The sequence below is a fragment of the Coregonus clupeaformis genome, chromosome 1, assembly GCF_020615455.1.
Source record: "Coregonus clupeaformis isolate EN_2021a chromosome 1, ASM2061545v1, whole genome shotgun sequence".
NCBI classification, from domain to species: Eukaryota; Metazoa; Chordata; class Actinopteri; order Salmoniformes; family Salmonidae; genus Coregonus; species Coregonus clupeaformis.
The window spans coordinates 52,189,726-52,216,778 of record NC_059192.1 but is presented as its reverse complement, the minus strand read 5'-3'; the positions used below and the strand labels follow the sequence as shown (position 1 = coordinate 52,216,778).

The 27,053-nt window shown below is 42.4% G+C and overlaps 1 protein-coding gene across 4 annotated transcripts in view; it reads right to left on the bottom strand.

The window, feature by feature from the left end:
* Positions 1–27,053, bottom strand: part of LOC121570502 (potassium voltage-gated channel subfamily KQT member 5) — a 178,887-nt gene that overhangs the window by 10,648 nt on the left and 141,186 nt on the right. For 3 of the 4 annotated variants that reach the window (XM_041881965.2, XM_041881982.2, XM_045221813.1), the window contains exons 2-9: positions 24,467–24,557; positions 8,050–8,176; positions 5,881–6,056; positions 5,504–5,629; positions 4,743–4,853; positions 4,539–4,634; positions 2,357–2,445; positions 1,101–1,127 (exon numbers count right to left, since the gene is read on the bottom strand). In XM_041881965.2, coding sequence (XP_041737899.1) covers positions 1,101–1,127; positions 2,357–2,445; positions 4,539–4,634; positions 4,743–4,853; positions 5,504–5,629; positions 5,881–6,056; positions 8,050–8,176; positions 24,467–24,557 — 843 coding nt within the window. Of the gene's footprint in view, positions 1–1,100; positions 1,128–2,043; positions 2,139–2,356; positions 2,446–4,538; positions 4,635–4,742; positions 4,854–5,503; positions 5,630–5,880; positions 6,057–8,049; positions 8,177–24,466; positions 24,558–27,053 lie in introns of all 4 variants that reach the window. The other variant, XM_041881972.2, reaches the window with a different exon arrangement.

Below are 27,053 nucleotides of genomic sequence, written 5' to 3'. Positions count from 1 at the left end.
GTTTAGCTGGTTGAGTTTATAAGTCTGTTTTACCAAACTAATTTGCTACTATAAAGCAACTAATAACATTATCTAAGTTCTCAACCCTTGATGTGAGCGATGCTTAAGAAAAATTAAATTATACAGCTAATTGTATGGTATAAATTTGAGTGCATGAAAAGATGGGGTGTAATTATGATTTCAAAAGCTCTTGCCTAATTGACTAAACCACAACAGAAGTTATTTGAGAAGCCAATGAAAGCATACAAAACCCCATGACTTCTAACAGCTTGGAGAATTAGCAGAGAATGACAGTTTGGTGGTGTGTGTGTGTGTGTGTGTGTGTGTGTGTGTGTGTGTGTGTGTGTGTGTGTGTGTGTGTGACTGCGTGTGTGCTATGCATATGTCTCTCAACATAAAATCCACATTTATAAAAGCTGCACTGGCATGACATGAGGAATCCACCGTTGCCAAAGGAGCACTGTATTGTAAAAACAATAACCAAAAATCATAATTAAAGTCACAAATCTCTCTGTCTCTCCCTCCTCCTCTCCTTGTCTCTCGGCCTGCCGACTGAGACTGGTGTTTGATGAGTTATATAAATACCCTTGGAATGGAAAAAGCACGTCATGGTGCAGACATGGTACAGACGCCGGTTTGCACATAACACACACATATCGTAGAAACACACACACTCAATCCCATACAGTGTAGAAACACACACAAACTCTCACACACACACACACAGTAAGCATAGAAACACACTCAGATACTCTCTAAAACACACAAACACGGCAGAGACAGAGAGAAACGACCGGTAGTGCATTCATGGTGGCTTGGAGAGGTGCTCTGAGAGACAGAGACTGATATACTAGAGACCCCTCTCTCAAACCAGGACATTGACTTCCATAGCACTGTTGATTTTCATTCTTCCCCTCTAACAAGGGACTGATTCTGACCTGGGACACCCTGGTGATTGGAAGCTCTGGCCAAACAGTGACTTTCAAAACAATTTGAAAACAAGGGTTCAGTATCAACACAAACAGCATATGACTTCTTATTAGAGTGAATGTCATTGAATAAACCATTGCGCGATGTGTGTAGAGGCGAGAGCTACAAACCTGCTAGTTGTCTCGCCCTGTTCTTTCCTTTAGGTGTTAGTGAGAAAAGAGGAGAGAGAGACAAGGGAAGAGACATCAGTAGTTAATGACAGAGTCTACAGGGTCTCCCACAGGGACAGCGAGATGAAGATGAAGGTCAGCTAGCTTCATAACATCCTCTCTGTGTGTGTCGCATGCGAGACATGATGTCAGAACATAAACACAAACAGTCAGGCATGAAGAACACAAACTACCACAGTCAAAGCCTTGTGAAAGATAAATGTTGTCAGCTAGTTGTCAGCAGAACATTGCAGCAGGTACACATGCAAGCGATGGCTGTGCCACATGACCGGGCTAGGAAAGCACTGGCAAACAGAGATAGGAGATAGAAAGGTGTGTGTGTGTGTATTTCTGTGTAATTGTGATTGAATAAGTAGATGTCTGTGTTTGTGCCCACACTGTATGTAGACCTACAGAGGGTATGTGTGTGTATGTTTGCATGAGAGCGGGTGAGTGTGCAATAAAGCAGGTGGTCCAGACAATATTACCAGGCTCCTCTCCTGTGCCCTTAAACACACCCTAAAGCCTTCAGAGAAAACATGGATGTAATTTCTGGACAAGATAAGTTGGAAAATGTTTGTTTATACACTCTGTTTTACTTTCCATGTTTAAATGAATTAGTGAAAGCAAAGTATGTACGTTTGGTTCTTTGTGTGTGGGCGCCTGGAAATATTAGACTATTTGATGACTGTGAGCCTTCAAAAAAATGACTGTAAAAGTACTGTAACCAAAACAAGTATCCAGTTACAATAATAACAAAATAAGTATACAGAGGAATGTCAAAAGTAGTTGCTGAGCTGATTAAACTCAAAAAGTGACAGAGAAGGAAATTGTGAAAAAAGCTAGAAGAGCACAGAGGAAGAGAGCAGAGCAGAGCAGCAGCCATACTTTAGTTGTTACCTACTTTGCAGGACTGCAGGTATGCAACGCCTTCAAATGAGGCTTCCAGGTAGCTATGGAAACCGAGTTCTCATCAGCAGCATAACTACGCCAGACACACTACGTGCAGTCAACAGAAAACAAAAGAAAAACAAAAAGACAGAGGAGGGAGGAGGGAGAAGGGGGAGACATGTTTTGTAAGACAAGGCCAGAGGGAACGGAGGAGGGAGGAAGGGAGGGAGGAAGGGAGAAAGAAAGGAAAGAGAAAGAAAACAAAAAGAGAGTGATTAGTAAAACTGTCAAGGCATCATGGGGCAGGGGGAGGGGGGGATACATGCCTGAAGGGGGAGAGGGCACCCTGGTAGTGCTGCCACGTGGCACTGAGGTAGGGACGGGCATCATCGGTGGAGTAGAGACGCCAAGCCGCCTGGGGTACGAGTTGACACACGCAGACAGACATACATCGATGGGAGGAATGGCAACATGGTGAGGAGATAGGGTACACGTAATCATAAACACATAGAGGTGCACAACACATACACAGACAGACACACACATACAGTACACTGAACAAAAATATAAAAGCAAAATGCAACAATTTCAAAGATTTTACTGAGTTAAAATTCACATAAGGAAATCAGTCAATTGAAATAAATAAATTAAGCCCTAATCTATGGATTTTACATGACTGGGAATACAGATATGCATCTGTTGGTCACAGATACCTTAAAAAAGGTAGGGGCGAAGATCAGTCAGTATCTGGTTGACCACCATTTGCCTCATGCAGCGCGACACATCTCCTTCACATAGAGTTGACCAGGCTTTTGATTGTGGCCTGTGGAATGTTGTCCCACTCCTCTTCAATGGCTGTGTGAAGTTGCTGGATATTGGCGGGAACTGGAACACGCTGTCGTACACGTCGATCCAGAGCATCCCAAACAAGCTCAATGAGTGACATGTCTGGTGAGTATTCAGGCCATGGAAGAACTGGGAAATGTTCAGCTTCCAGGAATTGTGTACAGACCCTTGCGACATGGGGCCGTGCATTATCATGCTGAAACATCAGGTGATGGCGGCGGATGAATGGCACGACAATGGGCCTCAGGATCTCGTCATGGTATGTCTGTGTATTCAAATTGCCATTTATAAAATGCAATTGTGTTCATTGTCCGTAGCTTATGCCTGCCCATACCATAACCCCACTGCCACCATGGGGCACTCTGTTCACAACGTTGACATCAGCAAACCGCTCGCCTACACAACGCCATCTGTCCGTTATAGTTGAAACCGGGATTCATCCGTGAAGAGTATACTTCTCCAGCGTGCCAGTGGCCATCAAAGGTGAACATTTGCCCACTGAAGTCGGTTACGACGCCGAACTGCAGTCAGGTCAAAACCCTTGTGAAGAAAAGGAGCACGCAGATGAGCTTCCCTGAGATGGTTTCTGACAGTTTGTGCAGAAATTCTTCGGTTGTGCAAACCCACAGTTTCATCAGCTGTCCGGGTGGTTGGTCTCAGACGATCCCGCAGGTAAAGAAGATGGATGTGGAGGTCCTGGGCTGGCGTGGTTACACGTGGTCTGCGGTTGTGAGGCCGGTTGGACGTACTGCCAAATTCTCTAAAACGACAATGGAGGAGGCTTATGGTAGAGAAATAAGCTTTTTGTGAGTATGGACAATTTCTGGGATGTTTAATTTCAGCTCATGAAACATGGGACCAACACTTTACATGTTGCGTTTATATTTTTGTTCAGTATAAATACAAAGGGCACACAATAGCGAAAGACAAGCACAAACAAACAACAGAGATAACACATCCCTGCCAACTGCAGATGTACTGGATGTCTGTCTGTCGAGAAAAAATATCTGGTCAGGAGAAGTGTTGAGTTCCACATCAACTCAGCCATACCATACAGATAGTATAAATAGAGTACAATGCAAAATGAGTTGGCTGTTTGCAGGCCTTAAAGCAGTGGAAAAGGGAGCTAAATTGAATATATGAATCAAACGAGTAGCCTAATCGTTTTTTCTGCTTGATGGTAAAATATCTATAAAAACAAGATCTGTGTGTTTGTTTTGTGGAGTTCATTGTCTATGTTAAGATGATTGTGTATTGTAAAAGTCCGGGTCTTGTCTGTTAGGATGAGCTTTGGCGTAGAGGTAAATCCACCCTGGGAATAGCTCTGGTGGAAACAGCTCATAAATATCAGCCCTGTATTGCCTTTGGACCTGAGAGAGGACAAAGAGTCTCAGCCACGGTTAGATATCAACTACACACACACTCGCACACAAACACACACTCACATACACTCACTCACACACTCTGACACAAACGCACACATGCATGTTTTCACACACACACATACACATACTGTATACTGTATACACACACACACACTCTGAAACAAACACACACGGGCACTTTCACATACGCACACACACACGCACACACACACACACACACACACAGAACAGTTAAATCATATCTGGTGATGGACTTGTGTGAGTGTGTGTTGTGTACCTGGATGAGGCTGGCTGCTGGGTTCCTCCTCTTCTCAAAGTGTTTTTGTCTGTGCTGCTCCTGTACCTTCAGGGCAAAGCCTGAGCCCAGGATACCCTGCACACACACACACACACACACACACACAATGGACCACGTTCAATCACTCAACGTCAAATTGTGTGTGTGCGTGTGTGTGTGCATGTGGGTGTGTGTGTGTCTCACGGCAGGCAGGGCGAAGAAGGAGATTCCCATCAGAGCAAAGCCAGCTGAGATCAGACGACCCGTCCATGTCTGAGGAGTCTTGTCTCCATAGCCAATGGTCGTCAGGGTGATCTGTTCAGACACATCAACATCACAGAGTTCAGAGGTCACAAAACAATTGTCCCAAAATACCGGTTTGTAGTATTTTGGGTCAATTCCATTTTCAATTCAGTCAATTCAGGTAATGAAATGTACTTCCTGAATAGAAAGACCCACTGTATAAAGCTATTGAGGACCAGAATTGAATAACACTGCACTTTTGTATGTGTTGTGTATTTCAGTGACCCCCTTTCTCTTCCTGTCCCTGTCTCCCCTTGCACATCTAATAGCCCAGTCTCGCCTGACAGACACTGGAAATTACATTCATCGATTGGGTCATTTTAGCGGGTCTGAAGCCGTGGGCATTCATTATTTGTGTTGACATTGTTTAAGGTCTAGCAAGTAGTGCCTGGGAGTTGTTTGAAGACCAGCCAAGCATGAGCTTGTAGCTCTGTCATGCCAAGATGTCATTAAGGTGTCTTAAGGTCATATTATTGACTGGTCGGCACATCCAGTAATGATCATAAAGCTACTCTTTCTTTGTTCTTGTTTTCTTGTATCTGCTTATTAAACTTCAGTCCTGTGCATATTAGTATGGGCTATGTTGAAACATATTGATCAATCTAAATTGAGTGTATTTTTGTGTGGAGTGTGTGTGTGTGTGTGTGTGTGTGTAGACTCACTGTGCCCCACCACAGAGCATCGGCATATGTGGCAAAGTCTTTGTTGAACTCCTTCTCCACGAGGTAGACCAGGAACGAAGAGAAGATGAGCACCAGGAACCCAATGTACCAGGCTGTCACCAACTCCTATAGGAAATCAATGATTATGCTTAAACAAAAACATAAAAACTCACTGTTTTTGTTGTGTAGCCTAATAGCAACGATGTCTTCAACCCCTAAAGATCAAGTTGAAGTGACAGTGACAAGGAAAAATTCACTAGGAAGAACTTGAGAGGAACCAGATACTAGTGGGGGAGCACATCCTCCTATTCTTTGAAGAAGGTCAGAGTACATAGGACCATCTAGGCCAGACTGTTGGACTACAAACATGGTTGTACCTTACTGTGTGCATAGACTACAGATCCCAGTAGTTTCCAGGTGCCCCCTCTGCGGTCCATACGCACCATCCGCAGGATCTGCAGGAAGCGAAGGCTACGCAATGCTGAGGTGGCAAAGATGTTACCTTGGCTACCAGCGGACACCACAGCAATGGAAGCTATGAGGACAATTATGTCTGGAAAGAGACAGAAAGAGATAAAGGGTTGGAGGAAAGCACCCAAACCAACTTCAATACTTTTGCAGTATTTACAGTCTTGTAAACTTCCATGAGAGGCTAATGATAATGTATTGCAGTGCATATGAGTGTTACACGCGATACAATTACATGTTCCAAACTTGTTTTGAATCAAGTGGAGAGTTAAGGATTTGAAATGGTATGGTAGTTTTGGGTAACATCTCCACGTTTCAGCTCTGTGAAAATGTCCCCCACTCAGCAGGCTGTTGGTGCCCAACACCAGAGAGAGTAGAGGGGTGTTGATCAAACTGTGTTGATCTGGAGCTCTGAGACTGGTTAAGAAAATAGACACAGTGTACTGTAGGAGTCATCACATGGATCTAATGTACCTAGTATTCACTTTCACACAATCAGAGGAGAAAGGAGAGAGTGTGAGAGATAGATAAAGGGAGAATGAGAGGGGTAAAGAGGGTTCACACAAACCCACATCCTTAGGGCCACACTGAAGAACATAAAACTACTGCTCCTACAGTACACTGGGATAATAGTGTGTTTCGCTCCAATTCACATCAATCACATTTAAAACTTTGAAACTCTAACCGTGGCTGGTTTTAGTATTCTCTATTGAGAGAAGAAACAGATAGTGATCTATGTTCTTGTAAACTGTATTTATCCTTCTTTTATGAGAACTCAATGCCAGCTTCTTTTTGTGTACTGAAGTACATTATCTGTCAATCAGAAATCAGCCTTGAATATTGACATTCATTTTAATTATTTTTATTTTACCCACCTTTTTCTCCTCAATTTCAATCTTGTCTCATCGCTGCAACTCCCCAACGGGCTTGGGAGAGGCGAAGGTGGAGTCATGCGTCCTCCGAAACATGACCCACCTAACCGCGCTCCTTAACACCCGCCAGCTTAACCCGGAAGCCAATATGTCGAAGGAAACACTGCTCAACTGGCAACCGGGGTCAGCCTGCAGGCACCCGGCCCGCAACAAGGAGTCGCTAGGGTGCGATGAGCCAAGTAAAGCCCCCCCCGGCCAAACCCTCCCCTAACCCGGACGATGCTGGGCCAATTGTGGCACAGCCCGGGAATTAACCTGGTTCTGTAGTAACGCCTCTAGCACTGCGATGCAGTGCCTTAGACCGCTGCGCCACTCGGGAGGCCGAATATTGACAGTCTTGATGATCATTTCTCAACAACAAGAGCTCATAGCTTCCTTTTGAAATTCAACGTATTATGGATGAACGTCTATTTTTAACGCATTACAGGGTTAAAACAGAAACAACTCAAAGGTTAACAGTTTAGGCATTTATTCTGAGTGGTTAAGGTTAGGGCTATGGTTTGGGGATGGCTCCGCAAACCAACCGCCGCTGTTTCCATCAAGTACCATGAAGTATTCTCACGGCTTGCTAGAGCATTGTGAACTGCCGTAGAGCAGTGGTATGAGCAGCGTGCTTTGGCTCTGAGCATCAGTTTGCGCCCAGAGTTGGGCAATCATTTTTCTTTCTTTGTGAGTGCCGAGGAAGGCATATATCGACATCAGGACCTTTTCAAATGTCTAAATCGAAGTCTATTTCTAGTGGTCAGGCTGCATCTCTTCCGGAGACATTTGAAACCCCACCTCTTTAAGGAATACCTGGGATAGGATAAAGTAATCCTTCTACCCCCCCAAAAAAACATTTGTAAAGTGGTTATCCCACTGGCTATAGGGTGAACGCACCAATTGGTGAGTCGCTCTGGATAAGAGCGTCTGCTAAATGACGTAAATGTGCCCTTGAGCAAGGCACTTAACCCTAATTGCTCCTGTAAGTCGCTCTGGATAAGAGCGTCTGCTAAATGACTAAAATGTAAATGTAAATGTAATCTCTTGGTGGAGTGATAGGGCCTTTGCAGTGAAGCACACAGACGCACACACACACACACACACACACACACACACACACACACACACACACACACACACACACACACACACACACACAGTTACCTATGACACAGAAGGGTTTCCTGGCAAAGCGGAGGCGTCCTTGCCATCCCCTGTAGCGACAGCAGCAGCCTGCGCTCCATATCCTGATGATGTACTCCAGCCCAAACACCACGATCATCACAAACTCCTACAGGACACGCACGCACACACACACACAGTCACAGCCCATTATTGTGTATCAAGAGGTGAGGGGAGAAACTTCAATATGCTGTAAATACCAGACAGTATAAATATAAAAGCCAACGATTAATAATTATATTCCAATTATCAATATACAGATGTCGGATCTTCATTTGACCCTTTCTGTAGCAGGAGGATAATAATCCTGCAGCAGGAGGATTTGGATGAATATTAAATATTTAGAATCGCCTCCAGAGGACAGCTGGAAGCGGTGTTTGCAGGCTATACAATAACTTAGACTGCAGGTCCACTGGGTGTCAATTCAAGTAATCGATGTAGGCTATGTGCAGGCTACAGCTCGTCTTGTGTGCATTCTCATGTGGATAATAATCATATTTGTAGTGGGTGGATGTATTTTTCGTTAGGGAAAATCAGTTTCTTTAGATAAATCGTTTTATTATATGTTCAAGGAAAGCAATAGACCGAATAAATGATTGGTTACCTCAGTGCCTGTGTGGTCCAGCAGTTACAGCCACTGACCCTGGCACATACACTACCAGTCAAAGGTTTGGACACACCTACTCATTCAAGGGTTTTTCTTTATTTTTTACATTGTAGAATAATAGTGAAGACATCAAAATTATGAAATAACACATATGGAATCATGTAGTAACCAAAAAAGTGTTAAACAAATGTAAATATATTTTAGATTTTAGATTCTTCAAAGTAGCCACCCTTTGCCTCGATGACAGCTTTGCACACTCTTGGCATTCTCTCAACCAGCTTCATGAGGTAGTCACCTGGAATGCATTTAAATCAAAAGGTGTGCCTTGTTAAAAGTTAATTTGTGGAATTTCTTTCCTTCTTAATGCGTTTGACACAATCAGTTGTGTTGTGACAAGGTAGAAGGGGTATACAGAAGATAGCCCTATTTGGTGAAAGACCAAGTCCATATTATGGCAAGAACAGCTCAAATAAGCAAAGAGAAACGACAGTCCATCATTACTTTAAGACATGAAAGTCAGTCAATATGGAAAATTACAAGAACTTTGAAAGTTTCTTCAAGTGCAGTCGGAAAACCATCAAGTGCTATGATGACACTGGCTCTCATGAGGACCGCCACAGGAAAGGAAGGCACAGAGTTACATCTGCTGCAGAGCATAAGTTCATTAGAGTTACCAGCCTCAGAAATTGCAGCCCAAATAAATGCTTCACAGAGTTCAAGTCACAGACACATCTCAACATCAACTGTTCAGAGGAGACTGTGTGAATCAGACCTTCATGGTCGAATTACTGCAAAGAAACCACTACTAAAGGACACCAATAAGAAGAAGAGACTTGCTTGGGTCAAGAAACATGAGCAATGGACATTAGACCGGTGGAAATCTGTCAAAATTTGAGATGTTTGGTTCCAACCGCCATGTCTTTGTGAAACGCAGAGTAGGTGAACGGATGTAGGTGAACGTGCATCCCGCAAAGGCGGAGGTGTTGCTAACATTTACGATAGCAAATTTCAATTTACAAAAAAAAAAATGGCGTTTTCATCTTTTGAGCTTCTAGTCATGAAATCTATGCAGCCTACTCAATCACTTTTTATAGCTACTGTTTACAGGCCTCCTGGGCCATATACAGCGTTCCTCTCTGAGTTTCCTGAATTCCTATCAGACCTTGTAGTCATAGCAGATCATATTCTAATTTTTGGTGATTTTAATATTCACATGGAGAAGTCCACAGACCCACTCCAAAAGTCTTTCGGAGCCATCATCGACTCAGTGGGTTTTGTCCAACATGTCTCTGGACCTACTCACTGCCACAGTCATACTCTGGACCTAGTTTTGTCCCATGGAATAAATGTTGTAGATCTTAATGTTTTTCCACAAAATCCTGGACTATCGGACCACCATTTTATTACGTTTGCAATCGCAACAAATAATCTGCTCAGACCCCAACCAAGGAGCATCAAAAGTCGTGCTATAAATTCTCAGACAACACAAAAATTCCTTGATGCCCTTCCAGACTCCTTCTGCCTACCCAAGGACGTCAGAGGACAAAAATCAGTTAACCACTTAACTGAGGAACTCAATTTAACCTTGCGCAATACCCTAGATGCAGTTGCACCCCTAAAAACGAAAAACATTTGTCATAAGAAACTAGCTCCCCTGGTATACAGAAAATACCCGAGCTTTGAAGCAAGCTTCCAGGAAATTGGAACGAAATGGCGCCACACCAAACTGGAAGTCTTCCGACTAGCTTGGAAAGACAGTACCGTGCAGTACCGAAGAGCCCTCACTGCTGCTCGATCATCCTACTTTTCCAACTTAATCGAGGAAAATAAGAATAATCCAACATTTCTTTTTGATACTGTTGCAAAGCTAACTAAAAAGCAGCATTCCCCAAGAGAGGATGGCTTTCACTTCAGCAGTAATAAATTCATGAACTTCTTTGAGGAAAAGATCATGACCATTAGAAAGCAAATTACGGACTCCTCTTTGAATCTGCGTATTCCTCCAGGGCTTAGCTGTCCTGGATCTGCACAGATCTCTCGAGGGCCTGGGATCGGGAGAGACACTTAAGTGTTTTAGTACTATATCTCTTGACACAATGATGAAAATAATCATGGCCTCTAAACCTTCAAGCTGCATACTGGATCCTATTCCTACTAAACTGCTGAAGGAGCTGCTTCCCTGTGCTTGGCCCTCCTATGTTGAACATAATAAACAGCTCTCTATCCACCGGATGTGTACCAAACTCACTAAAAGTGGCAGTGATAAAGCCTCTCTTGAAAAAGCCAAACCTTGACCCGGAAAATATAAAAAACTATCGGCCTATATCGAATCTTCCATTCCTCTCAAAAATTTTAGAAAAAGCTGTTGCGCAGCAACTCACTGCCTTTCTGAAGACAAACAATGTGTACGAAATGCTTCAGTCTGGTTTTAGACCCCATCATAGCACTGAGACTGCACTTGTGAAGGTGGTAAATGACCTTTTAATGGCGTCAGACCGAGGCTCTGCATCTGTCCTCGTGCTACTAGACCTTAGTGCTGCCTTTGACACCATCGATCACCACATTCTTTTGGAGAGACTGGAAACCCAAATTGGTCTACACGGACAAGTTCTGGCCTGGTTTAGATCTTACCTGTCGGAAAGATATCAGTTTGTCTCTGTGAATGGTCTGTCCTCCGACAAATCAACTGTACATTTCGGTGTTCCTCAAGGTTCCGTTTTAGGACCACTATTGTTTTCACTATATATTTTACCTCTTGGGGATGTTATTCGAAAACATAATGTTAACTTTCACTGCTATGCGGATGACACACAGCTGTACATTTCAATGAAACATGGTGAAGCCCCAAAATTGCCCTCGCTAGAAGCCTGTGTTTCAGACATAAGGAAGTGGATGGCTGAAAACTTTTTACTTTTAAACTCGGACAAAACAGAGATGCTTGTTCTAGGTCCCAAGAAACAAAGAGATCTTCTGTTAAATCTGACAATTCATCTTGATGGTTGTAAAGTCGTCTCAAATAAAACTGTGAAGGACCTCGAGCGTTACTCTTGACCCTGATCTCTCCTTTTGACGAACATATCAAGACTGTTTCAAGGACAGCTTTTTTCCATCTACGTAACATTGCAAAAAATCAGAAATGTTCTGTCCAAAAAATGATGCAGAAAAAATTAATCCATGCATTTGTTACTTCTAGGTTAGACTACTGCAATGCTCTATTTTCCGGCTACCCGGATAAAGCACTAAATAAACTTCAGTTAGTGCTAAATACGGCTGCTAGAATCCTGACTAGAACCAAGAAATTTGATCATATTACTCCAGTGCTAGCTTCCCTACACTGGCTTCCTGTTAAGGCAAGGGCTGATTTCAAGGTTTTACTGTTAACCTATAAAGCGTTACATGGGCTTGCTCCTACCTATCTTTCCGAGTTGGTCCTGCCGTACATACCAATACGTACGCTACGGTCACAAGACGCAGGCCTCCTAATTGTCCCTAGAATTTCTAAGCAAACAGCGGGAGGCAGGGCTTTCTCCTATAGATCTCCATTTTTATGGAACAGTCTGCCTACCCATGTGAGAGACGCAGACTCGGTCTCAACCTTTAAGTCTTTACTGAAGACTTATCTCTTCAGTAGGTCATATGATTGAGTGTAGTCTGGCCCAGGAGTGTGAAGGTGAACGGAAAGGCTCTGGAGCAACGAACAGCCCTTGCTGTCTCTGCCGGGCCGGTTCCCCTCTCCACTGGGGTTCTCTGCCTCTAACCCTGTTGCAGGGGCTGAGTCACTGGCTTGCTGGTGCTCTTTCATGCCGTCCCTGGGAGGGGTGCGTCACTTGAGTGGGTTGAGTTACTGACGTGATCTTCCTGTCTGGGTTGGCGCCCCCCTTGGTTTGTGCTGTGGTGGAGACCTCTGTGGGCTATACTCGGCCTTGTCTCAGGATTGTAAGTTGGTGGTTGAGGATATCCCTCTAGTGGTGCGGGGGCTGTGCTTTGGCAGAGTGGGTGGGGTTATATCCTTCCTGTTTGGCCCTGTCCGGGGTTTCTTCGGATGGGGCCACAGTGTCTCCCGGACCGCTCCTGTCTCAGCCTCCAGTATTTATGCTGCAGTAGTTTATGTGTCGGGGGGCTGGGGTTAGTTGGTTATACCTGGAGTACTTCTCCTGTCTTATCCAGTGTCCTGTGTGAATTTAAGTATGCTCTCTCTAATTCTCTCGTTCTCTCTTTCTCTCTGAGAACCTGAGCCCTAGGACCATACGTCAGGACTACCGGGCATGATGACACCTTGCTGTCCCCAGTCCGCCTGGCCTTGCTGCTATTCCAGTTTCAACTGTTCTGCCTGCGATTACGAAACCCCTACCTGTCCCAGACCTGCTGTTTTCAACTCTTAATGATCGGCTATGAAAAGCCAACTGAGAGACCTGAGCACCTAGGACCATACGTCGGGACTACCGGCCGTGGTGACTCCTTGCTGTCCCCAGTCCGCCTGGCCTTGCTGCTATTCCAGTTTCAACTGTTCTGCCTGCGGTTATGGAACCCCTACCTGTCCCAGACCTGCTGTTTTTAACTCTTAATGATCGGCTATGAAAAGCCAACTGAGATTTATTCCTGATTATTATTTGACCATGCTTGTCACTTATGAACATTTTTGAACATCTTGGCATGGTTCTGTTATAATCTTCACCCGGCACAGCCAGAAGAGGACTGGCCACCCCTCATAGCCTGGTTCCTCTCTAGGTTTCTTCCTAGGTTTTCGCCTTTCTAGGGAGTTTTTCCTAGCCACCGTGCTTCTACACCTGCATTACTAGCTGTTTGGGGTTTTAGGCTGGGTTTCTGTACAGCACTTCGAGATATTAGCTGATGTAAGAAGGGCTATATAAAATAAAATTGATTGATTGATTGATGATCTCCGCATGTATGGTTCCTACCGTGAAGCATGGAGGAGGAGATGTGATGGTGTGGGGGTGCTTTGCTGGTGACACTGTCTGTGATTTATTTAGAATTCAAGGCACACTTAACCAGCATGGGTACCACAGCATTCTGCAGCGATACGCCATCCCATCTGGTTTGCGCTTAGTTGGACTATAATTTGTTTTTCAACAGGACAATCACCCAACACACCTCCAGGCTGTTTAAGCTAACTAGTTAGTTTTGGCTAACCCAGAATCTGACAGACAAAGTTGAATCTCCTGTTTTTAGTTCCCATATGATCTCTGCTTGTTGGCTAACTACCCACCTTGTCATTGGCATAAAGAGTGAACAGATTAATCAGATGTGTGTGGAAATAGCTAAACTGCTATCACATTAAGTTGCCACAAGATACGCTGGCTAAGATAGCTAGCTACAGTGTCAACCATGTAGCTAGCTAACATTAACTAGATCAACTGGTCACTCCAGCGCAGCATCCTCCCACTCCATTGCTCTCTCTCACTCTCTTCTTCTTCTCTGGTATAATGGCGTTCGCATCAATTGGATGTGCATTCCGCCACCTAATGTGCAGCTGGATAATAAGGATCCCAAAAAATATTCATACAAACTATCAAAACATACATTTTAACTAAACAAAATCAACCTTCTTTTCTGTTAAATTCCAAAATTAGAATCTGGTCCCTACACAGGCTCAGAAGGATCCTGTGAGGGCCGAACATTTTCTGGCGACAATAGTCCTTGCATACCCCATTCATAGACGCTAACTGTTTAAGCGCATATTGACGATGGTATCTTCTGACCGGGGAGTTTTGTTAAGAGCCCCGATGCTAGTCTAACATTAACAAGCATCGCTTGCGGTACATTTTTGGAAACATAAGGAACGTATCCTTCATATCAGCCATAAATCATTTTCAAAAAACAAAAGGTTAAATTGATACACACCTTTATAGGGTTAGGGTTAGTGTTCCCACACGGCCATATCTCCATGTTACAACGCGTGTTTATGGAAGACAGAGGGACCACCTGTGCTAATTAGCTATCTAGCGTGCGCCGAACACCTGTCAGTAACGGAAAAAGGCCGCCAGAAACGTGTTGTCACTTAAAGATACTGTCGGTTGCAACTTTGATAAAGCCAGTTAAAACAGTGCACAGTAAGTGTATATTTTGCATTTGTGAAATTATTTTGATGTGTTATGAAAGTAAAGGGCTTTATCTTTCTAGAACCGTATCGCAATTGAGAATTGATTCATGTTTAGATGGAGTATTTAGCAGCCAGAGCCAGTCTACTTCTGAAAATAACATATTCATAGGCTGCACCTCCGTCACTCGGTCGTGTCATGTTATTATTATGAACGTTCTCAAGCCGCGCTCTATCGGCGGCGCCATAGTGGTGCCTTAAAGTGTTCCTCTGTAGCTCAATTGGTAGAGCATGGCGCTTGTAATGCCAGGGTAGTGGGTTCGATCCCCGGGACCACCCATACGTAAACATGTATGCACACATGACTGTAAGTCGTTTTGGATAAAAGCGTCTGCTAAATGGCATATTATTACAGTGGTGATAAACCCAGTCATTCTGGACGGAGGCTAACTACTGTTTAGTCTAAATTACACTATAGTGCCTGGAAATACGATGACATTGCTAAAGTAGTCAAATATTTAGTAGGAAATAACTTTTCCAGCATTATCATGTCGTCAAATTTACTTTAGACAGATGGCAATGTTGTCATTAGCTAGCAAAGTTTCTCAAAAATAGCTAGCAATGCCAACGTTAGCTAGCTAAAATCGGTGGCCTCCCCTCAATCTTAGCTAGCTAGATAACCTTATAGTGCATCTAAAGTCAATCTGGTGACATCAAAATTATGATGAAAGGTTTTCCTACTAATTATTTGCCTCCTTTTGAATGTCAATGTATTTCCAAGCCCCTGTAATGCACTTTTGATGAAATCTTCATCAGCGCTCATTGACGATCCATTGAGTAGAATGCTCAGTCAGCCATCAGTCCAAATGAACGTTAAAAACAGTATTGTTATGAAACATGCAAGTCATGAATAAGGTCCTTGGACCTTAAGGAGTAATGGTAGGCTCCTTAAGAGTACATCTTGGGCCAACTAGTAACATGACTGATCGTGAAATGATATTGACTGTTGTTTGACTGTTGTAACACTTACCTGATCCTCCTTTATATTTCATTCAGAGTGAAACATTAAACATCACACTTTAGTACGCATTCACCATCACAAGTACATGAAATGATATTGTGAAATACATTTTCATTAATGCTATTGAAATTGTCAAATTATTCCAATGTCTCGAGTACCATTTACCTGTTTATGAAATGTAGCACATTGATAGATATCAACTTTGAATAAGACCGTAATTGAAACTGTACAGCCTACGGACTTGATGTCAGTCTTCATTGGAGACTACCTGTGCTGGAGGTCATCTGCAAGATGGTGTTGGCAGGCTTAAATAATAAATGAATGTCAAATCAATTGCACTAAGTTGTTGTCCATGTTGTTTCCACTTCACAATAACAGAACTTACAGTTGACCGGGGCAGCTCTAGCAGGGCAGAAATTTGACGCTGACTTGTTAGAAAGGTGGCATCTTATGGCCGTGCCACGTTGAAAGTCACTGAGCTATTCAGTAAGGCCATTCTACATTTTACATTTTTGTCGATGCTCTTATCCAGAGCGACTTACAGTTAGCGAGTGCATACATTTTCATACTGGTCCCCCGTGGGAATCGAACCCACAACCCTGGCATTGCAAATGCCATGCTCTACCAACTGAGCTACACGGGACTATATCTATTGCCAATGTTTATCTAGGGAGATTGCATGGCTGTGTGATCGATTTTATACACCTGTCAGCAATGGGTGTGGCTGAAATAATAGCCGAATCCACTAATTTGAAGGGGTGACTACATACTTTTGTATATACTGTATAGTGTATGTTCGCCCTCTGGTTGATATTGTCATCGGAACAACTTACTTATTTTTTAACAGACTCAGGGCTCTATTTTAACAAACCTAACGCAATGGTCAATCTAAGCGCTGGCGGTAGCGATATAGGTTCGGGGGTGTGTCAGAAATATTTTTGCTCTTTTCACAACCACAATTATCAGGGCAGTTGCTGGCGTTGGTGCAAAAGGGCTGGGTTTTGATGAATAAACAATTTGTGGGTGTGTCGATGGCTTGGCCCCTCACTGGCCAATCAGAATGTGCTCCATGGCTAAATATATGGTTGCTTCAAGTTGTGTATTTACGGTCTTTTATGTATTGCCTTGGAATCAACTCCAATTCCAATGTTAGTCCATATTAGTTTGTTAAACGGCTTACAGAAACAAAATGTAAACCTATACCATCTTTTCTAAATATGTTAACTTGAACCTGTTTGCAGTCCACATTGTTCTAAGTAATTGCATGTTTTCAATGTTGAAATATACATAGCATTCGCACCTATATAGGGGCTAGGCCTACTGTAAATTGCATTATGCCTGAGCATGGACAAGATTCAATTCATTATTGATAAGGCCTAAAAACAGAGAGTGAATCATTCTAATCAAATTCTAAACAAAACTAAACAACAACTTGTTTTAAATAGGCTACACTTACAGGCACTATAATTGTTTCCCTGGGCATATAATATTAAAACAAATCAGACTATGGAGGGTTTTTACGCACATCCAAACTTTTCACAGTAGCTGGACAAAGATCCAATATAAAGAGAAAGGGAGCATGTCTACTAACCGTTATACTGCTCCCAAATACAGTATAATGTTTTATATACAGTGCCTTCCGAAAATATTTAGACCCCTTGACTTTTTCCACATTTTGTTACGTTACAGCCTTATTCTAAAATTGATTATTTTTTTTATATTCCCCAACAATCTACACACAATACCCCATAATGACAAAGTGAAAACAGGTTTTTAGAAATTGTTGCAAATGTATTAAAGAAAAAAAACTGAAATAGCCTATTTACATATGTATTCAGACCCTTTGCTATGAGACTCGAAATTGAGCTCCAGTGCATCCTGTTTCCATTGATCATCCTTGAGATGTTTCTACAACTTGATTGGAGTCCACATGTGGTAAATTCAATTGATTGGACATGATTTGGAAAGGCAAACACCTGTGAATATCGGGTCCCATAGTTGACAGTGCATGTCAGAGCAGAAACCAAGCCATGAGGTCGAAGGAATTGTCTGTAGAACTCCGAGACAGGATTGTGTCGAGGTACAGATCTGGGGAAGGGTACCAAAACACTTCTGCAGCATTGAAGGTCCCCAAGAACACAGTGGCCTCCATCATTCTTAAATGGAAGAAGTTTGGAACCACCAAGACTCTTCCTAGAGCTGGCGGAGAAGGGCCTTGGTCAGGGAGGTGACCAAGAACCCAATGGACACTCTGACAGAGCTCTAGAGTTCATCTGTGGAGATGGGAGAACCTTCCAGAAGGACAACCATCTCTGCAGCACTCCACCAATCAAGCCTTTATGGTAGAGTGGCCAGACGGAAGCCACTCCTCAGTAAAAGGCGCATGACAGCCCGCTTGGAGTTTGCCAAAAGCCACCAAAAGACTCTCAGACCATGAGAAACAAGATTCTCTGGTCTGATGAAACCAAGATTGAACTCTTTGGCCTGAATCCCAAGCGCCACGTCTGGGGGAAACCTGGCACCATCCCTACTGTGAAGCATGGTGGTCGCAGCATCATGCTGTGGGGATGTTTCTTCAGCGACAGGGACAGGGAGACTAGTAAGGATCGAGGCAAAGATGAACGGAGCAAAGTACAGAGAGATCCTTGATGAAAACCTGCTCGGGACCTCAGACTGGGGCGAAGGTTCACCTTCCAACAGGACAACGAGCCTAAGCACACAACCAAGACAACGCAGGAGTGGCTTCGGGACAAGTCTCTGAATGTCCTTGAATAGCCAAGCCAGAGCCTAGCCAGAGACCTGAAAATAGCTGTGAAGCAATGCTCCCCATCCAACCTGACAGTGCTTGAGAGGATCTGCAGAGAAGAGTGGGAGAAACTCCCCAAATACAGGTGTGCCAAGCTTGTAGCGTCATAACCAAGAAGAATCGATGCTGTAGTCGTTGCCAAACGTGCTTCAACAAAGTACTGAGTAAAGGGTGTGAATACATATGTAAATCTGATATTTCATTATTATTTTATTTATTTATAAATTAACTGAAATGTATGGGGTATTGTGTGTACAGTGGGGGAAAAAAGTATTTAGTCAGCCACCAATTGTGCAAGTTCTACCACTTAAAAAGATGAGAGAGGCCTGTAATTTTCATCATAGGTACACGTCAACTATGACAGACAAATTGAGAAAAAAATTCCAGAAAATCACATTGTAGGATTTTTAATGAATTTATTTGCAAATTATGGTGGAAAATAAGCATTTGGTCAATAACAAAAGTTTCTCAATACTTTGTTATATACCCTTTGTTGGCAATGACACAGGTCAAACGTTTTCTGTAAGTCTTCACAAGGTTTTCACACACTGTTGCTGGTATTTTGGCTCATTCCTCCATGCAGATCTCCTCTAGAGCAGTGATGTTTTGGGGCTGTCGCTGGGCAACACGGACTTTCAACTCCCTCCAAAGATTTTCTATGGGGTTGAGATCTGGAGACTGGCTAGGCCACTCCAGGACCTTGAAAGGCTTCTTACGAAGCCACTCCTTTGTTGCCCGGGCGGTGTGTTTGGGATCATTGTCATGCTGAAAGACCCAGCCACGTTTCATCTTCAATGCCCTTGCTGATGGAAGGAGGTTTTCACTCAAAATCTCACGATACATGGCCCCATTCATTCTTTCCTTTACACGGATCAGTCGTCCTGGTCCCTTTGCAGAAAAACAGCCCCAAAGCATGATGTTTCCACCCCCATGCTTCACAGTAGGTATGGTGTTCTTTGGATGCAACTCAGCATTCTTTGTCCTCCAAACACGACGAGTTGAGTTTTTACCAAAAAGTTCTATTTTGGTTTCATCTGACCATATGACATTCTCCCAATCCTCTTCTGGATCATCCAAATGCACTCTAGCAAACTTCGCGGGCCTGGACATGTACTGGCTTAAGCATGGGGACACGTCTGGCACTGCAGGATTTGAGTCCCAGGCGGCGTAGTGTGTTACTGATGGTAGGCTTTGTTACTTTGGTCCCAGCTCTCTGCAGGTCATTCACTAGGTCCCCCCCGTGTGGTTCTGGGATTTTTGCTCACCGTTCTTGTGATAATTTTGACCCCACGGGGTGAGATCTTGCGTGGAGCCCCAGATCGAGGGAGATTATCAGTGGTCTTGTATGTCTTCCATTTCCTAATAATTGCTCCCACAGTTGATTTCTTCAAACCAAGCTGCTTACCTATTGCAGATTCAGTCTTCCCAGCCTGGTGCAGGTCTACAATTTTGTTTCTGGTGTCCTTTGACAGCTCTTTGGTCTTGGCCATAGTGGAGTTTGGAGTGTGACTGTTTGAGGTTGTGGACAGGTGTCTTTTATACTGATAACAAGTTCAAACAGGTGCTATTAATACAGGTAACGAGTGGAGGACAGAGGAGCCTCTTAAAGAAGAAGTCTGTGAGAGCCAGAAATCTTGCTTGTTTGTAGGTGACCAAATACTTATTTTCCACCATAATTTGCAAATAAATTCATTAAAAATCCTACAATGTGATTTTCTGGATATTATTTCCTCAATTTGTCTGTCATAGTTGACGTGTACCTATGATGAAAATTACAGGCCTCTCATCTTTTTAAGTGGAAGAACTTGCACAATTGGTGGCTGACTAAATACTTTTTTTCCCCACTGTACATTGATGAGGGAAAAAAGCTATTTAATCCATTTTAGAATAAGGCTGTAACGTAACAAAATGTGGAAAAAGTCAAGGGGTCTGAATACTTTCCGAAGGCACTGTACATATTGGAACCATCTTACTGATCGCATTCACACTTCTCCAGAATTTGCATTTCATGCGCGCCACGGACGTTCTCACCATGAAACCAGGACAGTGAATCATTCTAATAAGTTAGGTTTTAATAAAATTCTTTACAACAATAAATGCATGTAAAATGTAATGATATCATAAAATCGCCAGCATAAAAAAAGACACGAAGCATTGCTGTTGACCCAGCCTTCGTTATAGTAGACCTAGGGTAAACGTAGCCTACGGAGGGCTTGTTTAAAAAATATATGAAATGGGAAGAAAAAAACAATTGTTACAGAAAAATAAAGTCTAAGTACGAGGTTCACCAGAATTCACTGAGGTTCTCATCTCTTGATTCATGATGGGCATGGACACATGTAGCCTACATCATGGAGGGTGTTTTACGCACGTCCAAAGCATGGCTAAAATTATGTAGGCCTGCCTACAATACATAGATAAAAAGGGAATGTCAGCTCACTGTTTTGCTCCTCTCCAACTTGATATTTGAATAAATCTTTGGCAATAAACATTTATTTCCAAGCAGTCTCACAAGCCAAACACTTTATCGACGATCTTGACGAGCTACTTGATTACATTGGGCAGGACAAAAAGAAAACAGACTTCATTGAGAGGAGTGGAGGCTATGCTTGGTTTTTACATCTTGTCCATGCGCATATGGGCAGTGTGCGTCACAGCTGGATAGGCTGCGTTTCCGCTGTCGAAACTCATGCCATAACCAACTGCATTACCGCTAAAACCAGCTTTTGGTTGGTCTTCAATATCCCTACCATTTATTTGATAAGCAGTCCTTACAATAGACATAAAGCTTTCCTCGTTTACCACGGCAAATCTACTATGGCAATTTACCCGACACTTTGTATGAATGGAAACTAATGTTGGTGTAGCCTACTGTTATTATTTTATTAGTTTCCTGTTTATGCTATCCAAAAGTGTCTGGTATAGTAATATCTTATCAAGATCTGGGGTAAAATATCCCATATTTAAAATGTGTAACTAAATCAAGTTGATCCTGGGATTTAGTTATTTGTGCCAGAAGGGCCCTAACCGCTAGACCACCCCAGGCCACGATTGAACTCAATTTTGACAGTTATTTAGAAACCTTAGGATACACTTCACACTTGTATGTCGTAGCCTAGTGGAGTGGAGACCAATATCTATTTTGTGTTATTAAGCTAGATAAAGTTACAATTATGGATGTGTATGGCTGCATGTCAGATAAATGTTTGCACAATTGAATGTTGTAGTAATAGGACCTAGGCCTATACCGTTTGAGCGAGAGAGAATATTATTTTGATAGCAGGTCTGATCCGAATGGAGAGAAAGAGTACTGCTCATTTTCAAGGAATCACGAGGCTCATTTGAATTTCCTGATGCAACAGGAAAATTATCCGCGACAAAAGAGTGATCTAGTTAAGATCCAACATCTGTAGCATCACTGATTGCTAAGCTTGATAAGCTATAGCTGCAGTAGATTCAATGGAGTGTCCATAATTGTTGAGTTTTAAAGTGTGTGGTCCTGCGAAATAACAAGAGAGCAATCAGGAAGATTAGTATGCAGAGTGATGAGTCTGCATTGTTTCACTGCAACACACACAAATGTACAGTTCACACACACACACACACACACACACACACACACACACACACACACATTGCTCAGCATGTGCTTTATTGGTTCTTATGGGGTGCAGTTAGAGGCAGACCGAGTAATTCATATTTTTATTTTTTTTATGTCATTTAGCAGACGCTCTTATCCAGAGCGACTTACAGGAGCAATTAGGGTTAAGTGCCTTGCTCAAGGGCACATCGACAGATTTTTCACCTAGTCGGCTCGGGGATTAGAACCAGCGACCTTTCGGTTACTGGCACAACGCACTTAACCACTAAGCTACCTGCCGCCCCAATGTTTGCAATCCATCAGTGCTAAATGTAGCCTACAGTAGGGATGCTCTAATTGCTGTGTATGATAAAACATGATACGGATCTACACACGCACTCAGCACACACGTCAGCTACCCTTGAGTTTCTGAAAATGCACATATGTAAATATATGCACAGCTAATTGACCAGAGTAACCTAGCGTTGCTTTTTTAGTGTAACATTTTTAGTGTTGATTCAGGAGTGAAATTAACTCGAAGTGTTAAATTAACACTCATTGGTGTAAAAGAACCCCAGCGTTTGTGTTAATAACCAGTTGAACCAAAACCACGCACATCATGATCATATTTCCCAGCATGCTCTATTGCAGGTAGATTTTTTGAATTGTTTGTTTCAATATCTATGTTTTTGCATGTACATTGATCGATTGATTAATTAATATTATGCTACTCAAATATAAATAACATAAATTTTTCTAAACTAATCCAATCTGTTAGTTGAACTTATTTCACCCGTTACTGAAATGGTTGTTCCAGTTTAAACAGTGGTGGAAAAAGTACCCAATTGTCATACTTGAGTAAAAGTAAAGCTACCTTAATAGAAAATGACTCAAGTAAAAGTCACCCTGTAAAATACCACTTGAGTAAAAGTCTAAAAGTATTTGGTTTTAAATATACTTAAGGATGAAAAGTAAATGTAATTGCAAAAATATACACTACCGGTCAAAAGTTTTAGAACACCTACTCATTCAAGGTTTTTTTTTGAGTAGGTGTTCTAAAACCTTTGACCGGTAGTGTACTTAAGTTTCAAAAGTAAAAGTATAAATCATTTCAAAATGCTTATATTAAGCGAACCAGACGGCACCATTTTTAAAAATTATTTATTTACGGATAGCCACGGGAACACTCGAACACTGAGACAAAATTTACTAACAAAGCATTTGTGTTTAGTGAGTCCTCCAGATCAGAGGCAGTAGGGATGACCAGATATGTTCTCTTGATAAGTGTGTGAATTGGACCATTTTCCTGTCCTGCTAAGCATACCAAATGTAATGAGTACTTTTGGGTGTCAGGAAAAATGTATGGAGTAAAAAGTATATTATTTTCTTTAGGAATGTAGTGAAGTAAAAGTAATTTTTACTTAAGTACTTTACACCACTGAGTTTAGATGCTTTAGTCTTCTCAACCCTGGCAGTCATTCTGAATGCAGGTTATGGGTGAATGAAAATTCAAAATGTTGGATATTCCCACTCTGGCTGAATTCCATTAGGAATTGCCCAAGATTTGGCAAGCCAGCATAATGTGACTTGCAGGCCTGATGTGGCCCGTAAACCATGAGTTTCAGGCCACTATATTAGGGTAAAAGGAGGCCCTCAAAATAAGGCGTTATGAAATACATATTGTATTGTCTTAAATAATTGTATTTTAATGATAACATATTCGCTTAGGATCTCATTTGGTGAAGGCCATAGGACTGAAAACAAATGAAGGCAAAAACCATGTCTCTGTCACTAACAAATACAGTCATGGGTGGTAACAATTCACTTGAAAGGCAAGGCACACTGGGAAATATGCAAATAAGGCTTTACATCAAGCAGGGTGTTAATTTAATACTGAAAGTGTGGACACTGGAACAGTTAACACTGGAGAATTTGCTGTGTGTATATGCATATGTCCTAGCGTCCTGTCCAGGGGGTTTACTTGTACATCAAACTGCCTCACGCTGAAACAGGAGATAGAGTCCTGCCCCTATGGGTCATTCTGGCTCGGACAAGGCTTACTTACTTCTTACTTATACGTCCAGCAGCCTTGAGGGAAAATGTAGTGGCATAAGACATAAGGACATAAGGCATTCATGCTGCTTGGGAACTCTGCTGGACTCTGACACTGATTCAATAAGGCTTGTAATGAAAACAGAGTTCCCCATAAAATAGTGTTTATAATCCTACAGTCCATCTTATCCTTTGAGCGAGAGAGAGACACCCACATGCGCCCACATGCACACACAAGGGCAGTAAGGCCAGTGGCGGTATATCCTTACACTCACCAGGATGAGCAGACAGTGGGTGGACAGATCCTGATGGGCAGGGATTGTGGAGAACACTGACAGGACCAGACAGCCAAACACCAAGATGAACCTGGGTGAGAGAAACACAAAAACACTACATTAGATAACACATACACTACCAGTCAAAAGTTTTAGAACACCTACTCGTTCAAGGGTTTCTCTTAATTTTTTATATTTTCTACATTGTAGAATAATAGTGAAGACATCAAAACTATGAAATAACACATATGGAATCATGTAGTAACCAAAAAAGTGATAAACAAATCAAAATATATGCCTTGATGACAGCTTTGCACACTCTTGGCATTCTCTCAACCAACTTCATGAGGTAGTCACCTGGAATGCATTTCAATTAACAGGTGTGCCTTCTTAAAAGTTAATTTGTGGAATTTCTTTCAATGCGGAAAATTTCAAGAACTTTTAAAGTTTCTTCAAGTGATCTCCGCATGTGTATTTCCCACCGTAAAACATGGAGGAGGAGGTGTGATGGTGCTTTGCTGGTGACACTGTCTGTGATTTATTTAGAATTCAAGGCACACTTAACCAGCATGGCTACCACAGAATTCTGCAGCGATACGCCATCCCATCTGGTTTGGGCTTAGTGGGACTAGCGTTTGTTTTTCAACAGGACAATGACCCAACACACCTCCAGGCTGTGTATGGGCTATTTTACCAAGAAGGAGAGTGATGGAGTGCTGCATCAGATGACCTGGCCTCCACAATCCCCCAACCTCAACCAAATTGAGATGGTTTGGGATGAGTCGGACCGCAGAGTGAAGGAAAAGCAGCCAACAAGTGCTCGGCATATGTGGGAACTCCTTCAAGACTGTTGGAAAATGAGTAGGTGTTCTAAAACCTTTGACCGGTAGTGTATATCACCTACAGATAATACACACAAATACACATGTAGTACACACATATTTACTGTATATATCAAGGAAAAAACTGCAGACACAGAAAACTATCCCTGTTTTCACTGTTTCCTTAAACCCGTTCCTTGCACTATTAGTGTGTTATGGCAGGGATAACTAGATTCAGTCGCGGGGTGTTTTTTTCTGGAGCGGATGGTCCGGGGGCCGGAACATAATTACAAATAATTTGTAGACTGCAAATTGACTGCAAGAAGCCAAACAGATATAATGTTTGACTAAAACATAATCATTTCAAACCTTGCTTACATTTGTATTTGATCACGTGTCTCTCTATTATGGGTGGGAATACTTGGGAACAGATTTCTTAAATTAAAATCACTTGGAGCTGATTTCCTGGTGTTTTTACAGTCTTTTATGTCCAAATAAAACCACCCGCGGGCCAAATTCGGCCAGCAGGCCGCCAGTTGGGGAACCCTGGGGTATGGGGATCTTTCACGCTAAAGTAATGAGGTGAACAACAGTGGAGATAGAAATAGATACAGAGACGGAGCTGTAGAAAGCAGCTTTTGTTTTTACACTGCTGCTACTCACTGTTTATTATCTATGCATAGTCACTTTACCCCTACCTACATGTACAAATTACCTCGACTAACCTGTACCCCCGCACATTGACTCAGTACCGGTACCACCTGTATATAGCCTCGTTATTGTTATTTTACTTTTTATTTTTTACTTTAGTTTATTTAGTAAATATTTTCTTAACTCTATTTCTTGAACTGCATTGTTGGTTAAGGGCTTGTAAGTAAGCATTTCATGGTAAAGTCTACACCTGTTGTATTCGGCGTATGTGACAAATACAATTTGATTTGATTTGAATCTTACAGAGTAGAAGGAAAATCTGCTGTTCAATTCCAGATGTAGGATCTTAATTAGATCACTCTTTTGTTGCTGAGAATCTTCCTCGCTCAGATGAGCTCTGTGATTTACATAAATTCACTGAAAACCCATACTAACACACGGTTATATTAACAACAGTATTGCACTTTTCATGTAGCCTACTTTTGGTCATCTAATAGCCTAACTACTGACAAAGCAACATTATGGACTAAATGTTCAAATCCTGTTGCTGCAGGATTCATTTGCTGTGACAATATAGGTGAAATTAAGATCCTACACCTGTAGATGTTTATCCAGCTGAACAAGCAGTTGACATAGCATGGAAGTGTGAGATGATTGGACTGTGTCAAACTATTTTTTTCTCTTTCTTCATCTCCTGCTCATCTCCATCTTTATTGCTGTCTTTTCACCCCACTTCTATATCTCTTTCTCTCTAAGTAAATCCACTCTGTAGCTGGTACAGGATTTTTCATTTGCAGTAAAAAGGCAATTTTCCATCTTGTCAAGAGTGAACAAGATGCATGTTGTTATTATCTTTGTCTGATGACTTGCTCATCTCACCTTCTGCTGTGTGTGTGTGTGTGTGTGTGTGTGTGTGTGTGTGTGTGTGTGTGTGTGTGTGTGTTCACTCTGTATTCTTAAATCTTATCTAATCTCCACATAGCTCTGGGGCTTAACGTATTAGTTGTTGTTTCTGTGTGTCTGTGTGTGTGTGTGTGTGTGTGTGTGTGTGTGTGTGACTGTTTTTGTCTGTGCAGTATGACGGGACAACAGACAGCAGGGATACTGCTGGAGGA